Genomic DNA, 16742 nt, shown 5'->3' on the forward strand with positions numbered 1-16742 from the left:
CCCAAACGGCATCATATAGGGTGTCTTGATATATATGTAAATCAACGTTCCAAGTGAAACTAATTGTTTTCTTAATACTCACAGCTTTCTTTAAACGCTTACGTTGCTGTAGGCTAGGCCACAACACTTATTATTTTCAAGCAGGGATTGTTTCTGCTCGTAAGTTAGGAAATTGCTTTACCGTTTTTAGTCATACAGGCCCAAAGGAAATAATTAAGACATAAAGCATTATGTGTATAATCCGGTGACAAAACTGTGTTTACAGTCAGATGTTGGGAAAGGGGGTGGAACTCATAGCCTATTAGTTCATGTTATTTTCCCCAAATGTTATCTTGTTGCTATCCAAGATGCGCTCTGCGCTCGTGCGGTTAGCCAGCCAGCCCATGCTCGCCCCCTTCTCTTGCATCACGCTAGTGTTCTATACGGGCCCGCGCCTGGGAGCTGTCCCATCCATAATGGTGCTGAACCCGCGGCGACAAGCGAACCTATCGAATCGAACGGATTTCAAAAGCAAAGAGATAACCGCCACATCAGCTGTCCCCTGTCCGGCTTCGCTGCTCCCGTCGACTCAAAGACAATGCACTGTTAATTCGGTAAATATAATTGACTAAGGATTACGCGCTTGTAAAGAGTTAGAGGAAATGATGGTAGGAGGCTAGGTTCCGTAAAACCGAAGCCCAGGGCACGTTCGTGATACCCCCAAATGATATGGTATGCTTTTGTTGTGGGGAAAAAGCCTCACCTCAAACAGACCGTGGAATAACCGGAGACGAAGGCAAACTGCCGTGGGAACTGTAACGCCGAGGACGTAGCATATAAGCATCCAGCAGAATAGAGGATATGTAGAGAAAGACGGATCCAAACATGCGGTGGGATACAAGGGCTCGACTGGTCTACGGGTTTTGACTGTGGGGAGCAGTACAGTTATATGAAGGACCAAAGCCAGAATCCGAGATAATAATGACTGTAGAGAGATATTCATTGGTCACATAGCGACAGTCATTGCAAAAATGTGATGGGACATTGATAAAGGCCCGTAAGAAAATATGTTTGATTTATGGAACATGATAGGTTAAAACATAGGACAGGTAATGGCAACGGGCTGTCTATAGGCTAGACTAGAATGAAAAAATCTCAACAGTGTAAAGTCGTATTCCCTTGATTGAGTTTGTGATGCCATTGCCCCCGGGTGTGCTGCCATTGGAAATTAAATGGGAAGATGTTGAGCTAGGCTCCTGCTCACTTCTCAAAGGTATAGCCTAGTCTGCCGGTCATGTACGTCTATCTATTTGGAATAGTCATGGTTTTCCCTGTTGCCTGAGAAATTACAGATTACCAGGCACGAGCAAGCTTCAACGACAGCGCATGATGTATCTGACAAGTGTGAGAACCTATATGTGGTGGTGCGCGCACACCAACTCATTCGATTTATTAAGGCTGATTCGATTTTGGAATTCGGAGCAAAATTGAAAATAGCTTTTGAGAGAATAGCTGTTGGAGAAATGCCATTCAACAAAACTGGAAAAGTCACAACAGATGAGACTCCCCTTTTTCGGATCGTCCTCAACAAAATCACAGTAAGCTTTTTATTTTCTCTTCGTGTGCAGTGCACATTTATGAAATCTACAACTGCATCCTCCCATTAGAAAAAACGGGCACATGTTGTTGTCTTTCGGGGTGGTTGTGTGGTGCTGGGGATTGTTGAGCCGGAGACCGATGCTGCTCCGCCGTCAGGGCATGCCCAAAGGCCGCTTTTGCGTTTTGTTCAGTGACCTGAAGGTTTTCTTACTCAGGCCGCCGGTCCCGGCCCAGCCACGGGCAACCAGCCCAATGAACGGACAATACATGGACAGCAGTCGGCCCAGCACCGACAATGATGCTACGACCGACAACAGCAACTCTGCAGCGAGTGCACCACCAGCAGCTGACGCGAATGGCTATGCTTCACATGGCCGGCCGAGAGGAGGGCCTCAGTCTGCCGGGACAAATGAGCCTAAAGCGGCGGAGGAATGGCCGCAGGCAACTGGACAGACAGGGTCCCTGGACTATGGCAGCTCTTCGGAGGACTGCTCCAAAGAGAAGTATGACGAGAGACTCTCACTAAACAGCTGCACAGACAGCGGTGTCAGGACTCCACTGTGTCGGATATGTTTCCAAGGCCCCGAGCAGGTGAGTGCCCAGCAGATAATATAGGCTTGACTGTTTGGGACTGTCGCCGGGAGGTTAATTCTTGACACTATGTTTAAATGACAAGTCATTGTTGTTTGAAATGTCTCAGACATTATTGTTGCTGTGTCTTTTAAAACTGCCCGACTCTCTTCTGCTTCTTTATTTAGGCTATTTAATCTCTACCCCCCCCCCCCTCACACACACACACACACACACACCCATAGTCTAGGCTACTCTCTTTTTCCATGCTGGGCGTGTTGTAGATCCCAAGCACGCAGGAGCAATTATATGCTTGAGAACAGAAATAATGATTTTCTCACTCACTCACTTCCCAAGGCCATGTAAACGTAGGAGTACTATAATTCACCGAGCACGCCGGTCTTGGATAAGAGAGAAAGGAAAACGAACATGAAAGACGGGAAAACAAGGGAAAGTTGTGGGCCACTCAGGTAACACGGGGCTTCTCAATATTCCAACGTAGCTTACTTTTCCTCACCCTTCATTTCCATTGATCTGAAAACCGGGGATGAAAGCGTGCTGGACCCCCGGCAATAGCACAATATCGAAGTTGGCCTTAATAGCATGACCAATATCCTGATATGAGAATTAGTGAATTATTTTTGTGGTCTTTTCATTTTAGGATTCGGAGGGATAGCTCCAATTGAATCGCTAATTATTAACAGGCTCAACGAACATACCTATACAAGGCTGCGTCCAATCGAGCCTGAGCAAGACCCTTATTTTAGCTAGATACTGTGGTGAAAATACGTAATCACAAAAAACAAGTTTCATTGAAATAGCTATTGCTTTGTTCTGCCCGCAGTCCGTCCGTGTAGTATCAAGCCTGTACGTTCAGCTCCTTGTAAATATACTTATAAACCGGGTGTTTTGATTCCTGAATGCTGATTGCCTGATAGCCGTAGTTTATGAGACCATATATCACGGGTAAGGCATGATATCACTTTATTTCTTACTGTTATTACGTTTGGAACAGGTTTAAATGCTCAAAATGACATCTCAGGGTTTGACATAATAAACGTCATGGTTAAGAGCTGTGTCTAGGTCCTCCACTACTTTCTAAGAACAGCTCTTTGCCTTGATGTATTGGCAGTATACCAAACCCCCTTGTGCGTTAATTCTTACATATAACCACGGCTATCAGCCAATCAGGATTCAGGATTCAAACCACCCAGTTTATATGGTGTACTATAACACAGCTTTCAACCAATATTCTGGGTTCAATCCAACCGGGTTAACTATAAGCATTCTGAAAGGGTACTGTTGTGTTAGCTTTTTTGGGATAGCTTTTTTGTTGTATTGCTCAGCTTTTGCCAAGGAAGGTGCTCAAGGGGAATGGTTGTTCTACAACACTGGGTTTTGTTGAATGGACACCGTCAGCTGACCACAAACCGCTAGGTAGAAGGACGCTGTTGTGTCCGCAGTCAGAAATTCTGATCTTACAATCTGAACATTCAAAGTAGCGATGTATTTATTTTAAAAGGCCCATTACGTTGTTTCTCTCATCCGATTCGCAAAGAAAAGTTTTTGCGAAATCACATTTGTATAAGCTAGTAGCATAGCCAGCTGGCAGTAAGCAACGTTGATACAGTGATCTCCAGGGCAGGTCATTGGTGAGGATGACGTGTACATATATTGGGGTTGTCATCCATAAAATCATACTATTCCGATTTATCCTGGAATACATTGTGAAAGACACATGCAAGCAATAGCTCATATAGTCCACTAATTTTGCTGGGGGGCCAATGAGGAGATTTGTGACCCCCTCATTTCTGTTTTACATGACATTTCCGTTTTTTTCGGTTGAGTTCCGTTAACCTTTTCACTGCTTGTGTTCAGTTGATTCAGAACGTTTACACAGAAGTGTTCTACAGCTGCCTGCTGTACAGGCTCCATATGTGTCATATTTGGTATGTATGTATATAGTGTGTGTGTGTGTGTGTGTGCTGCTAAGCTGGATATAAAGATGTAGAAAAAGGGAGCATGCAGAAGCAGTCGTAGGATTGAGAACAGCTTCACTCGGCCGTGCAGTGAAAAGCCCTAACCCTGCTTGGCTTTCATGTCATTCTGTCCTGGATGACTTTGGAGCCCCATGTCCAGTGAAGCTTGGCAGGCTTTGTCTTACAGTGGCCTGTTTAATGTGTTTTCCAGTTCGGTTACTATGTTAAAGGACTTGTTTGGTCACATTGTGTTTTTTTCACTGCTTCTTTTAATAATTTCTTCTGGTCGCCAGGCTGGTTGGTTGCCTGCCTGACCGGCTGGCTGACAGGCTTCAGAAAAGTCTTTTGACCCCAGGAGAAATTGGGCTGTGTTCCATGTTACAGCCTACTACGATCTAGTGTTCTACTTCAGACCACTTTAGACCAGGGTTGTGGTGTAAACTAGGGCACAGGGAATAGTGTGCCATTTGGACCGCGGTACACATAGAAAGAGAATGCATTAAAGTTTTCCGGAGAACCAGTCGTTCATGCTGCCTGATGATGCAGGTTGTTAATTTGAAAGGGCAGGGTAGATACATATTGGAAGGGCTGGTCCTGCTCTCTCTCATCCCTCTCTATCGCTTTCCCTCTCTCTCTGTCCTTCTCCCTCCCTTTTCCCGCTGTGTCTTTCACCCTCTCTCCCTGTCTCTTTGTCTTTCTCAGCTCAGTGTAGCATGTAATTAAATGTTAACCCTGTGGTATCAAAATGTTTCTGTTGGATTCTGTCACAGGATTCTGTTATTGCAGTGCCTCAGGAATAAACGTTTACAAGAAAACCTGTGTGGGCGTAGAGTTTCACCGTCCTGCCATTGTTTTATACCCACATTGACCCTGGTCAGTGTGTCACAGGCCGTACAGGACAGTTAGAACTCCAGGCGGTGGGGTGAATTGGGTTGAATAACCCAAGTCGCTGTTCAGACATAACTCTTTGTGTTTGACAGTACGCTGCAGTTCTGTTCTTTGTACCGTTTGGTACTCTTAATAACTGCCAGTTTCTCTGAAGACATTAACAGGAGATGTCATTTTAGATGTGTGTGTTTACAACAGCTTTTTCTCAGTGAAAAAGAATGTCCATCTCTGAAGACAGTAATCATATTGGATATGTTTGTGTTTACTGCAGAGACATGAGCACAAGGCCCTTTTGAAAGGCTCTTTACTTGGAGTAGTTTGAGACATTTCTTTATCTCTCTCACAAAAACACACATTCATCAATATATACTATGAATAATACAATATTTACCTATATGAATAACAAGGTAAATATAAAAAAAAACATTAATAACAATAGTCTCTGTACATAAGCAATAATCATGTTAATGATTATAATAGATACAATACAACAACAAACAAACAAACCAAAGTAATTATAATATATAGACTATAGGCTACACATCCAGGAAACTCCTTTAATAGTCATTTGAAGCTATTTCTTAGCAAGCAGATGTGTTTTTTATTTGTTAGTGCTGACAAGAGAGCTGTCAATGTCTTGTTTGTCTCTGACAACACAAGGATCATAGATGTGTCAATACAACTCCATTAGATCAGACCCGTCCCCCAATTTTAGTTTTATTGTTGCTCTGTGAATTCTTTTAACTTTTCATTTTGTACCTTTTTAAATGTTTTGCTTTGTTAACGACTAATTTGGGTTAACGTCAGTTTTGTGCTTCTGAGACTGTTAACCGTAAATTCCCTGTATTCAATTTTAGTTAATCAGACTACTGTAGGACCATGTGAACCCAAACTTGGTACGGCTGGTTTTCACTGGCTGGTTTTCACTGTGCAGAAGAAGAGAAAGTATTCCCCAGTTCTGAACTGCATGTAGGGGTTTTGCACTTTCTGTGAACACTCATGGTGTTTCAGTAAAATCACAGATGTCTCGTGATGTGTATCGAGTGATGTGTTACTCATATTTCACTGCCATAGAGGGCGATTGGTTGGACAATGGCGTACAATATTTAGGCTTCTATCCCGTCAAAAACATAAGGTCCTTTTGTTTTCAGACGTGTTCTGACAGTCTTTAATCAGTAGGTAGCCTATCTGGGAAAGGTTATTTCTTGGAAGGTCAAAGACAATCCAAGAAGGCAGTGGAAGATAGGTATGTAGAGGAACACAGGTATGTAGAGGGAGACAGGTATGTAGAGGAACACAGGTATGTAGAGGGAGACAGGTATGTAGAGGGAGACAGGTATGTTGACGAAAAACAGGTATGTAGAGGAAGACAGGTATGTAGAGGGAGACAAGTATGTAGAAGAAGACAGGTATGTAGAAAAAGACAGGTATGTAGAGGAAGACAGGTATGTAGAAGAAGACAGGTATGTAGAAAAAGACAGGTATGTAGAGGAAGACAGGTATGTAGAGGAAGACAGGTATGTAGAAGAAGACAGGTATGTAGAAAAAGACAGGTATGTAGAGGAAGACAGGTATGTAGAGGAAGACAGGTATGTAGAAGAAGACAGGTATGTAGAGGAAGACAGGTATGTAGAGGAAGACAGGTTGTCGTCAGGCGGCCTGTGTAGTTTGGATCCTAGTCACTAGCTTTCTTTATCGCACAAAATATAATTGCTATTAGAGGAGAAAAATGTGTGCTTTCTTGCAATTGGTAGCAGGAATTTAATTGGATCATACTGTCCCTTAGAGTGATTCCATGATGGAGCGTTGCTATGTAGAAATAAAGTGACTGCGTGGATGTTAGTGTAACATCAGGAGTGCCAGTCCTTGTTCTATTTTGAATTTGAAAACTGGCCTTTTACTTATCCTGTGTGTTTTATAATCTCAGAATAATGTGTTGATTAATGAGTCAAGTTTTATGCAAAAACTACTTAGATATGAATGTGAAGTTTTCTGGTAAATGTAAAGAAATTATAGCTAGTTAGGATTATAGGGGCTCATAGCTAGTTAGGAAGACTTCCCTGACCAGTATGTTTCCCAGGCTTTATCCTGAGGCTTAAACCGTAGTGGAATTACATCACATTCTTACCCATTCTTAAATAATGTCAGCTCCTGTTCAGCCACTCAAAACTCTTCTCTGTCCTGGCAACACAATGATGGAACCAGCTAGGACAGTAATTACCCATTTCAGGAAAACCTCTGTAACTGTACCTTTTTTAAAGATTATCTGACATAACTTAACTGGAGGAAATCTATGAAATGTAAATGTTCAGGCTTTTTCTCGGGGGAATGCCAGTGGGAACTTGACATTTAAGGTATTAGAATCCGCTTGATTCAGGGAGGGGTGATTACTCCAAGACATTCAGTATTTTAAAGAGACTTCAGCCTCTGGATTACTGGGTTGGTTTTACTTTTTTCTTTCTGGTTGCCTGCAATGCAATGACGCAGACCCTCAGATGCACATTAAGGATTTCCCATTCTGAAGATATAGACTGTTGGTTAAGAAAAAGAGTGTGGGAGACCTAAGAGGATTCCATTGCTAAGAGACATAAGAAAGACAAATTGCAGTAGGGCTTTTTGACAGAAGCCCTGCCGCAATTTGTTAAAACACACCTGAAGACGTCACAGTCCTTCTGGGACAATCTCTTGCAGACATATTATGGCAAATCAGAGCTTTTTATTAAAGCACCCCATCTCTCTAACCATCTCCATGTCTGCAGAAAATCAGTTCAGACATTCAAAGGACAGATTACCATCCACACAGTCAAACAGGGAGGAGGTTCAGACATGTTTTGGGGTTGCTTTGCTGCCTCCGGCGCTGGATGCCCTGAACCTGTACATGGCGTCACGAGATCAGGAGAAAGTTAAATTTCAGTCCCAGTGTCAAAAAGCTGGGTCACTGTCATTGGTCATCCATACGGACAATGACTACAACCACACTTCTAAAAGCGCCCAGGAATGGTTCAAGACAAAATCTTGGCTGTGGGTTTGGAGACTCTCCACACATCAAATAGATCAGTGTTTCTCTTGTGATTATTCAGAGATCCATTCGTGTTAGAGACATGAACACGGCAGGAGAAGGATTTATTCATCTACTGGACTAGCACACAGTTTAATTCTCCACCGAAGAGCAGATAAGCGTGAAAGATATCTGGCATCAGGGCATGGACCTTCCTGAAAATGTTTGCCTAGTCTGCCAACCAATTGTCTTCGATGACACCTTCAGTCGTGTATCTTGTGCACCCATTTTGTCATAACATTGTTGTGGGGCAGTGGAGCTGCGTCGTTAGATGCCAGATTGATTCTGTCCAGGACAAGAAACTTACTGCTTCAATAAAACATGTTATTTGTGATACCATAATGTTACAACAGTAACTTGCTAGACAACTGAAAAACATTGCATTTTGTGTTGTAGGCCACTAGCTGGTTATATTGTCATTTGTATCTGAAGTGTATCTAAATTTCGGCCTTCTTAGGGAGTTTTTCCTAGCCACTGAAATTCAACACTACTGTTGTTTGCTCCTTGAGGTTTGTAAAAGCACTTTGTGACAACTGCTGACGTAAAAAGGGCTTTATAAATAAATGTGATTGATTGATTGATTTGATTGATAGAAAGCTGGAGTGGGCCTAATGAACAAATGTTGGTTTAGATGCTGTTATTTCAGAATTGCTGTTCCATTTGTAGCCACACCTTGGAGTGTTTTGATTTGCCAACACTACTCTGTAAAGTCCTTCTCATAGAATCACAAGGTCAGTCCTGTTAAGGCCAACTTTGAATGGTGGTCGTGCCAGGCTCAATAACCCTGGGCCAGGTTATCCTCATGTTCACTCTTAGTGTGAGTTCTGGCAATATATGCTGTATATTCTTCCTCCAATTGCACTTTGTCTTTTATGCCAGATGGAGTCTAATGCCTTTTTTAACTCAATAAAGCAGGGAAAAAAATATTCTCTGGGGATTGACAGTTATGTTATGTTTTTTTAATAAGGGCATGAATGGTGTAATATGATGAACTGTTAATCATTTTGGTTGGAAGGAAGAATTTAAAGCAATGTTTTTTATAAAGTCTGTATCTTTACTAAAGCTATAAAAAAAGATCTTGTTAATTGTTCATCCAATTACTACAATAACTATTTGGATCAAATATGTCTTTACTTCTGTATGTCCATTACTACATCTTTATTCCTTGCTTCTGAAAATTGTCCTACATTCAGCATTCAGCACCGCTCTGCAGCTTTAGGGCTGCTTTTCTTCAGCATCTCAGTGCAGATTCTTTCTGGTCGACAGGCTTTACAGCACTAGATGGCTTTGATTTTCTCTTTATTCTGCTTGTTTATTGTGATGAGTATATCCAATCATTTTTTTGGTCTTTAACTATTGTTTTGAAGTTTTGTAATTGATTTAATTCATTCTGTGTCAGTTCAATTATGGCATTCTGGCTTGTCATAGTTTTTCTAAATAGTTTTTTCAGGTGTTGCCCTTAATATGAGCATTATTAACATTATTTGTTTAATTATAATTTTTCTTAACATTATTTATTATACATTCCTCATACTATCCAAAACACGTTATGGTTAACGCCTTTTCAGTTTCTCCAAGCTGATTAGTAGACAGCCTTTTTATAATGATTTTTGAGTTTCTGGTTTGACAGGTGCCTCTGGTTTTTCCTGGCAGTGTTACATTTACCTTCAAACTGTTCATCTTTGGACATTTCTTTGTGTTTGCGCATTAGTCTTTCTTAGACATGATTGTGTTGCCATTTTGCTGAATGTTTTGTTTTATTCATATTGTCAAGTCCATGTTTTCTTCACTGCAACTACATCTGAAGTGAAGAAAGGGATTCAGCGTGTTATGGATTTCTTCACTGTTTAATTGTCTTATTCACCGTCTCACTGGTCCTTATCGATTTGTAAATTGAAGTGAGATTGAATTGATGTCTCCTGATCTGGGATCTTGGTTGACACACATTTGTTTCGCCAAAGTGTGATCTGGCAGTGAAGGTTCCATCTTTTTCTCCCCATCATCTGTCTTTCTCCCTGACTGTCTTTCTCCATGACTGTCATTCTCCCTGACTGTCATTCTCCCTGACTGTCTTTCTCCCTGACTGTCTTTCTCCCTGACTGTCTTTCTCCATGACTCTTTCTCCCTGACTGTCTTTCTCCATGACTGTCTTTCTCCATGACTGTCTTTCTCCCTGACTGTCTTTCTCCCTGACTGTCTTTCTCCCTGACTGTCTTTCTCCATGACTGTCTTTCTCCCTGACTGTCTTTCTCCATGACTCTTTCTCCCTGACTGTCTTTCTCCATGACTGTCTTTCTCCATGACTGTCTTTCTCCCTGACTGTCTTTCTCCCTGACTGTCTTTCTCCCTGACTGTCTTTCTCCATGACTCTTTCTCCCTGACTGTCTTTCTCCCTGACTGTCTTTCTCCATGACTGTCTTTCTCCCTGACTGTCTTTCTCCCTGACTGTCTTTCTCCCTGACTGTCTTTCTCCATGACTGTCTTTCTCCCTGACTGTCTTTCTCCATGACTCTTTCTCCCTGACTGTCTTTCTCCCTGACTGTCTTTCTCCATGACTGTCTTTCTCCCTGACTGTCTTTCTCCCTGACTGTCTTTCTCCATGACTCTTTCTCCCTGACTGTCTTTCTCCCTGACTGTCTTTCTCCATGACTGTCTTTCTCCCTGACTGTCTTTCTCCCTGACTGTCTTTCTCCATGACTGTCTTTCTCCATGACTGTCTTTCTCCTACGAATTACGTAATATTATAAAACTAGTGCCTGAAAGAGTCTTTGTTTGGTTCCCTGGCTGGCTGATGTGCTGACTACAGAAATGTTTTGACCCTGGGATTAGCGCACTAATTTAGACCAGGGACCTTAGGGTGTCCCATAGGGCTCAGGTGTAGTGCACTAGGAAATGGTGTGTCATTTGGGATGCAGGTTTAGTGTACATTTAGTCCAACAGTTATTCTTTGGGACATAGACATTTTGTTTAGCTTGTTAGTCAGTTCAGGTTTGTTTTTCCATATGCTTAGTTTGACCCCTGTCACTCAGAAGTGGGCCACATTCTTCTTCGATTTGGTTGCAAAACACGCTGTAGAACATGTGAAAACAAACGTCAATATTTCTCTGGGACAGTAGAGGGTGGTGAGCTTGTGCTAGCCATATGTGGCTCTACTGAAAGGAATGGTTTGTCACTGACGAAGTTTACCAGTCGTGATAAAAAGGCTTGGACGTTGGGTCCTCAAGGGATAAGATAGTGTTCTCGAATAACTGAGAAGAAGCCCGTTCTCCACAAAACCCCATCTCAATATGTGCACAGACCTTTGCGATTGGGGAGCATGCAATCAAAACAACGAAGCATATGGAAACCTTTTTCCTACACTTCCCTCTACAACTCTTTTCTCTCTCTCTGTCACTCTCTGTCAGGTTTGCGCCACTCCAAGCACTTTGAATTTTGCCCAAACAGCTCCATCTTGGACTCATATGTCCTCACCATGTTCTGCAGAGGTCTTGATGTGATTCGTGGAGTCAGAAGAGCCAACATCTTACACAAACTGACCCCCTGAGCATCTCTGAATAGTCACCCCCGGGTGTCGAAAAACACAGTTATTTAGCCCAGTACAGTAACATGTTAAGGCCAGTGAAAGATCTGAGTTTGCGAAGCTCTACACTGAGCATTTCTAAGAGCAATAGTGCTCTTAAGCTGTTAGCGGAGTGACTGGATACAGAGCTTAGTCGTGGTATATTGGGAATATACCACAACCCCCCAAATTGGGTTATTGCTGTTAAACTGGTGAACAGCGCTGTTAGAGCAGTCAAAAGTGATGTGATGTCATACACGTGGTGTATGGTCTCATATAGCATGGCTATCAGCCAAACCCCATTCAGGATTCAAACCACCGAGTTTATAAATATATATATAGGTTGCACAAAGAATTGTAGATGCAAAATTAAGAATTATAGGGCTTCAAGCAAGAATGCTTTTCAAGAACAATGGAGTGATTAAATAGAAAATCCAGGTCACACAGGAGCATTTTTAGCTGAATATGCAAGTAAAATGTGTGCAGTCTTTGTAGCGCTCTGGTCAGTCAACCATGCAATGGAGTTCCCTGGGAAACATTTAAGATGGACTGTTGTTTGAATGGCAATACATCTGAACGACTAGAATGAGTCAACTCTTCCCCCCGTCATCCCTCAGGGACTGTTAATGCATTACATTAGAAAGATTGAGTCAAAAGGAATCGTTTGAATGGGTAATGAATCAGGGGAGCCCTGGCTTGGTCATGGATGACCACTGAAGCTGTGCTATGTGTAACAACAAGTGAATGAGTGAATGAAAGCTCTAGGGAACACAAGGCCCGGTGTTAGAAACAAGGTCTTTTCAATGAGTCTCTCGCTAACTTGTCCTCTCACTTTCACTACCTCTCCCTGAGAGGTCTGTGGTGTTAAATCTCTCTCGTTTTCCCTTCTCTCTCCCTCTCTGTCTCACTCTGAGAGGATTATAAATGACAGGTTCACGGTAGAACGCGCTAAAGTGAGAATCACACTACACAGTCCCAACACACACACACACACACACACACACATAAAAGGATTAGGGCAGTGAGGATTTCTCTTTGAGGAGGTCTCTGTTCAATCAGATTACATGAGCTTTGGGAGGTAAGAAACCAGAAACCACAGCGCTATCTGTCTGGAAGATACATTTCTGAGTCGGTCAGGACATGAAGGTGTCGAACTGAGTGGAGGACATGTATTGAAGAGAAGGTTGAGTCTTGTTTAAATCTGGGTCTGTCTCCAAAGCCCGGGGTACCTTGGAAATTTAGGAGGAATGTGGAGTAGTCCAAAGTCTGTCCTTTTTCCCAAGCCTCTGTCCCAAATAGACCTGCACCCTAAGACCTACTCCCAGGACCGTCTCTAGCCTTTTAGGAGCCCTGAGCAAAACGTATGGCTCCCAGCAACCTGTGCTTAGATGTTTGCTAGGGATGGGGGGGTAGAAAGACCCCACTCCAGCCCGTAACGGTTGGGGCTGCCCCTCCCGGTGCTCCTATACAGACCACTGCTCTGTTTAAAAACAGAGGTACCCCATCCCAGGGTCGGCCCTAAACCAGGAGAAGGTGGATACAATTCACGGGGCCCTTGGCAGGGCTCCCTGATGGTGACGTGAGGGGGCCCAGATCTATTAGACACGCCGCATCTGTCTCAAATCGGCGTACATTGCTCGAGCAGGTGGCCACGTGTCGACTGTTTTGTTTTCCTTTCGGGATAGGACTGTCAGTTCTGCGCCCTGCAAGTGGGGCCATCTGCTCTGTCCTGAGATCACAGCATACTTAGCGATGGCCCTGCTCGATTCACGGGGGTACTTGAGAAAACTCCTGAGACCAAAGGCTTACTGGTAAAATACCAGTGTGGGAGAACTTCAGGGGTACTGCTGTTTGTGGTTTGTTCACCAAAAAAAGGTTTGGGTCCACTGCGAATAAGGTGCCAAATGTTTTCAGTTTGTGACGTTACTTAGCCCACAGACAGGATGCTAGCATGTCCCTTTGTGTCACGCAGGGGGAGATGCTGAGCCCATGTCGTTGCAGTGGGTCGGTCCGCTGTACCCATGAGCCTTGCCTCATCAAGTGGATCAGCGAGAGAGGCTCCTGGAGCTGTGAGCTCTGCTACTACAAATACCAGGTCATCGCCATCAGCACCAAGAACCCACTACAGGTAGGGGACACGCTTGTGTGTATATTCACGTGGGGTACCTTTCTGAGACAGTGAAGAAGAGCAGCCCTTGAAAACATTAGCAACGGCGATTTATAACGAGTCCAAGATAGACCAAACACTGTTCTCCGTGGGAGGCTCGTGAAAGCCAACTCGGCAGAACCTTGGAAACGTGGCAGGCAGGGCCCAGCACGAGCTAGAGATATATCCAGTTGGTGTGTTCCAGCAGGTATTCACATTATTTCGGTTGAACGCCTACTTGTTTGGGGGAGCTTGAGAAGTAGCTAAATTTGCCCTGCACTCCTTCCAAACAACGACATTTTTAGAAACTTAAGGGTTAGGGCTAACTCTAAAACAGAGTCGACTCTGTCATGAAAATAATCTACTTTTGGGAACAGAAAACTCCATTGAGGTCAGACGTGTAATTGGTGAGAAATTCAGGGGAATGTCAACCCAGTTCCATTTTAGTCCAGATGTATATATCTGCCTACTCGTTCGGTGTGGCTATAGTTTAGTCCAGGGATTTACAGCTGTTCTTAGTCCCCCTCTTTTACCCCATTTCCTTTAATGCAGTTCTACTTGGTTGAAAAACAAATGTACAAGTGTGTGGGGTTTAGACGTCACCACCAATGTAGGTCTGCGCTTAGCTGTACGTTTGTGGAGCTGAAATCTACTACCAAGGCTAAACCTCTGCGAGAACGACAGGCTGAGAGAACAGTGGGAAGTCATTTACATCCCTCCAGTAGTTCACCTGATCACATCCACGTTCACATCTCTTTTACACCATAAATCGTTGCAGATTTGTGTCGCAATATTCAGAAATGTGAATGGCTCTGCCCGCTCTCTCTCATCCAGTGGCAGACGATCTCTCTGACGGTAATAGAGAAGGTCCAGATCGCTGCGGCAGTGTTGGGTAGCCTGTTCCTCGTCGCGTCCATCTCCTGGCTCGTCTGGTCTTCTCTCAGCCCCTCTGCCAAGTGGCAGCGCCAGGACCTACTCTTCCAGATCTGCTACGCCATGTACGGATTCATGGACCTGGTCTGCATTGGTGAGGACGACCAGGCCAAGGAACATTCCTTTCTGTCCCTCCTTCTCCTTTACATGTTTTCTTAATGTTTATTAGCGTAATGCAGACAAGCAACAGACTTGCATTGTCCCCTTCATTGCCCTGGGGCATTGAGATTTGATATTTTAGGACAGAAGAGCTACCCACACTTTCGGCAGCATCTGGTCTCCCTTCTCCTCTTCCATCTCTTTTCTCGCTCTCTCTCCTCTGCCTTGTTCATTCCTACGTCTCTAGTGAAGCATTTGTTTATCACCTTAATCAGAGCCCTTAAGTACAGCAGTATATCATTCCGCAGACAGGGCTGTGAAGGACTCAATCGTTTATTTACGAATTCAACCAACATGTGTGGAATGTATTTCTGTGTAACTGACAGCAACCTCTTCGTTCTCGGTCCCTCTTTCCCCAGCACTGATAGTCCATGAAGGCCCATCTGTGTTCCGGATCTTTAACCGTTGGCAGGCTGTTAACCAACAGTGGAAGGTACTCAACTACGACAAGATCAAAGACACTGAGGACCACCAGAAATCCGGGCTAACGCCCCGGCACCCGGCCCTGCCAAATCCCAGGACAGGTGCTGGTCCCGGGGCAGGTCCCGACGAGATGGCCTCCCCCTCCACGTCCTCCCTCATGGCCGCGGTGGCCGCCTCCGCACCCGGCTACACCGCAACCGTCCACCCGACGACCACCAGCCTGACGACAGTCACCACCCAGGACTCGATATCAGAGCGGAGCAACGAGGAGCCGACATCCCTGCCGGACCACCACTGTGCGTACAACATCCTCCACCTGCTTGCCCAGCATCTCCGGACAACGCAGCCGGAGCCCCGCAGCAACCAAGTCCAGCTCCAGCCAGCGCAGCCCAGCAACAGCAACCGGGAGCTGGTCATGAGAGTCACTACAGTCTGAGGCTTCAATTGTGGCCTTTTGTTTACAAATAAAGGGAGACGCAGACATTGATGGCCTGGTTTCAGGAACCTGAGTAGAGAACTAGAGACGGAGACGCAGCCTCCGATGCTGTGGACTGAATACTGGAAAAGAAAGATGGTGGAGCGAGGAGGAAATAGGATGTGGGGGAAAAGTGTGAATGTGTAAGAGTGAAGGAGGGGCAGGTGTATATGGAGATGGGGTGGGGGGGTAGCAGAGAAATTGATTTGTCAGTTTCCTGTGTTTTGACAGCATTGATGTAATAAAAAGAGATTTGTAGATGTGTATTTGGAAGGATGCGTGTGAAGAAAATAGAGTTGACCTCCAGAATTATTGGCGCCCTTGGTAAAAATGAGCAGAAAATTGTATGAAAAATGTCTCTGTTTATCAGCTTGAGCTTAACATCAAAATCTGGAAGAAATCTAAACTTTAAAATAGTTGAAATTGTTTCAAGAATAAACGAATTCTCCTGGAATCATTCAATGGAGAATTGCAGAAGTCAGCTGAATGTTGGGTTTATCAAGACCATAAAACTACAACTAGATTATTAGTCTCCCAAGACCTCCAGCTTGGTCTGGTCTAATAATTTGGCACTGACATGATGCCAAATAAGTTGTTGGCATGGATGTGATGCCTAATAACTTGGCATGCAGGTGACATCTAATTATTGTTTTGGAGAATTGGTGACCCCAAGATTCAACAAACTTCTGGAATTATCCAACTGTGATCATTGGAGATTTTTTTTATTTGACCTATCCAATCCCCGTCTTTACTGTCTGTGGTGTTAAATGACACCTGGGTCCTCTTCCAGGCAGGTTTCATGATGGTCAGTTGATGAGACTTTCCCTGGAAAGCCAAAGATAACGCTATTAAGACTATGAGATCAAGAACTCCTACGGGGTGCCAATAACTGTAACACATTTAGGAGAAATATTTTTTACTAAGAATCATTCGTTAAACAATTGTACCTCACATTCACAAGTGGAAGCTGATAA

General features: G+C 43.8%; 1 protein-coding gene across 2 annotated transcripts; it reads left to right on the forward strand.

Moving 5' to 3' along the window:
* Positions 1-479: 479 nt before the first annotated feature.
* march4l (membrane-associated ring finger (C3HC4) 4, like) lies at positions 480-16689 on the forward strand. 2 transcript variants are annotated; one of them, XM_010886689.3, is made up of 5 exons: positions 480-1577; positions 1794-2169; positions 13605-13760; positions 14613-14805; positions 15230-16689. In XM_010886689.3, exons 1-5 carry the CDS (start codon positions 1537-1539, stop codon positions 15727-15729), a joined length of 1266 nt encoding a protein of 421 aa, XP_010884991.2. In that variant the 5' UTR covers positions 480-1536; the 3' UTR covers positions 15730-16689. The 2 variants fall into 2 exon arrangements, with proteins under 2 accessions (XP_010884991.2, XP_010884990.2); XM_010886688.3 differs by having other exon boundaries at positions 480-2169.
* The last annotated feature ends 53 nt before the right edge of the window (positions 16690-16742 follow it).

The sequence above is a fragment of the Esox lucius genome, chromosome 22, assembly GCF_011004845.1.
Source record: "Esox lucius isolate fEsoLuc1 chromosome 22, fEsoLuc1.pri, whole genome shotgun sequence".
Lineage (NCBI taxonomy): Eukaryota > Metazoa > Chordata > Actinopteri > Esociformes > Esocidae > Esox > Esox lucius.

Excerpts from the sequence above, each read along its gene's own strand:
- march4l (XM_010886688.3), top strand. The coding sequence starts at position 1,660 with ATGTTGTTGTCTTTCGGGGTGGTTGTGTGGTGCTGGGGATTGTTGAGC. Across the intron at positions 2,170-13,604 it reads GTTTCCAAGGCCCCGAGCAG|GGGGAGATGCTGAGCCCATG; the intron begins GTGAGTGCCCAG and ends TGTGTCACGCAG. Across the intron at positions 14,806-15,229 it reads CATGGACCTGGTCTGCATTG|CACTGATAGTCCATGAAGGC; the intron begins GTGAGGACGACC and ends CTCTTTCCCCAG.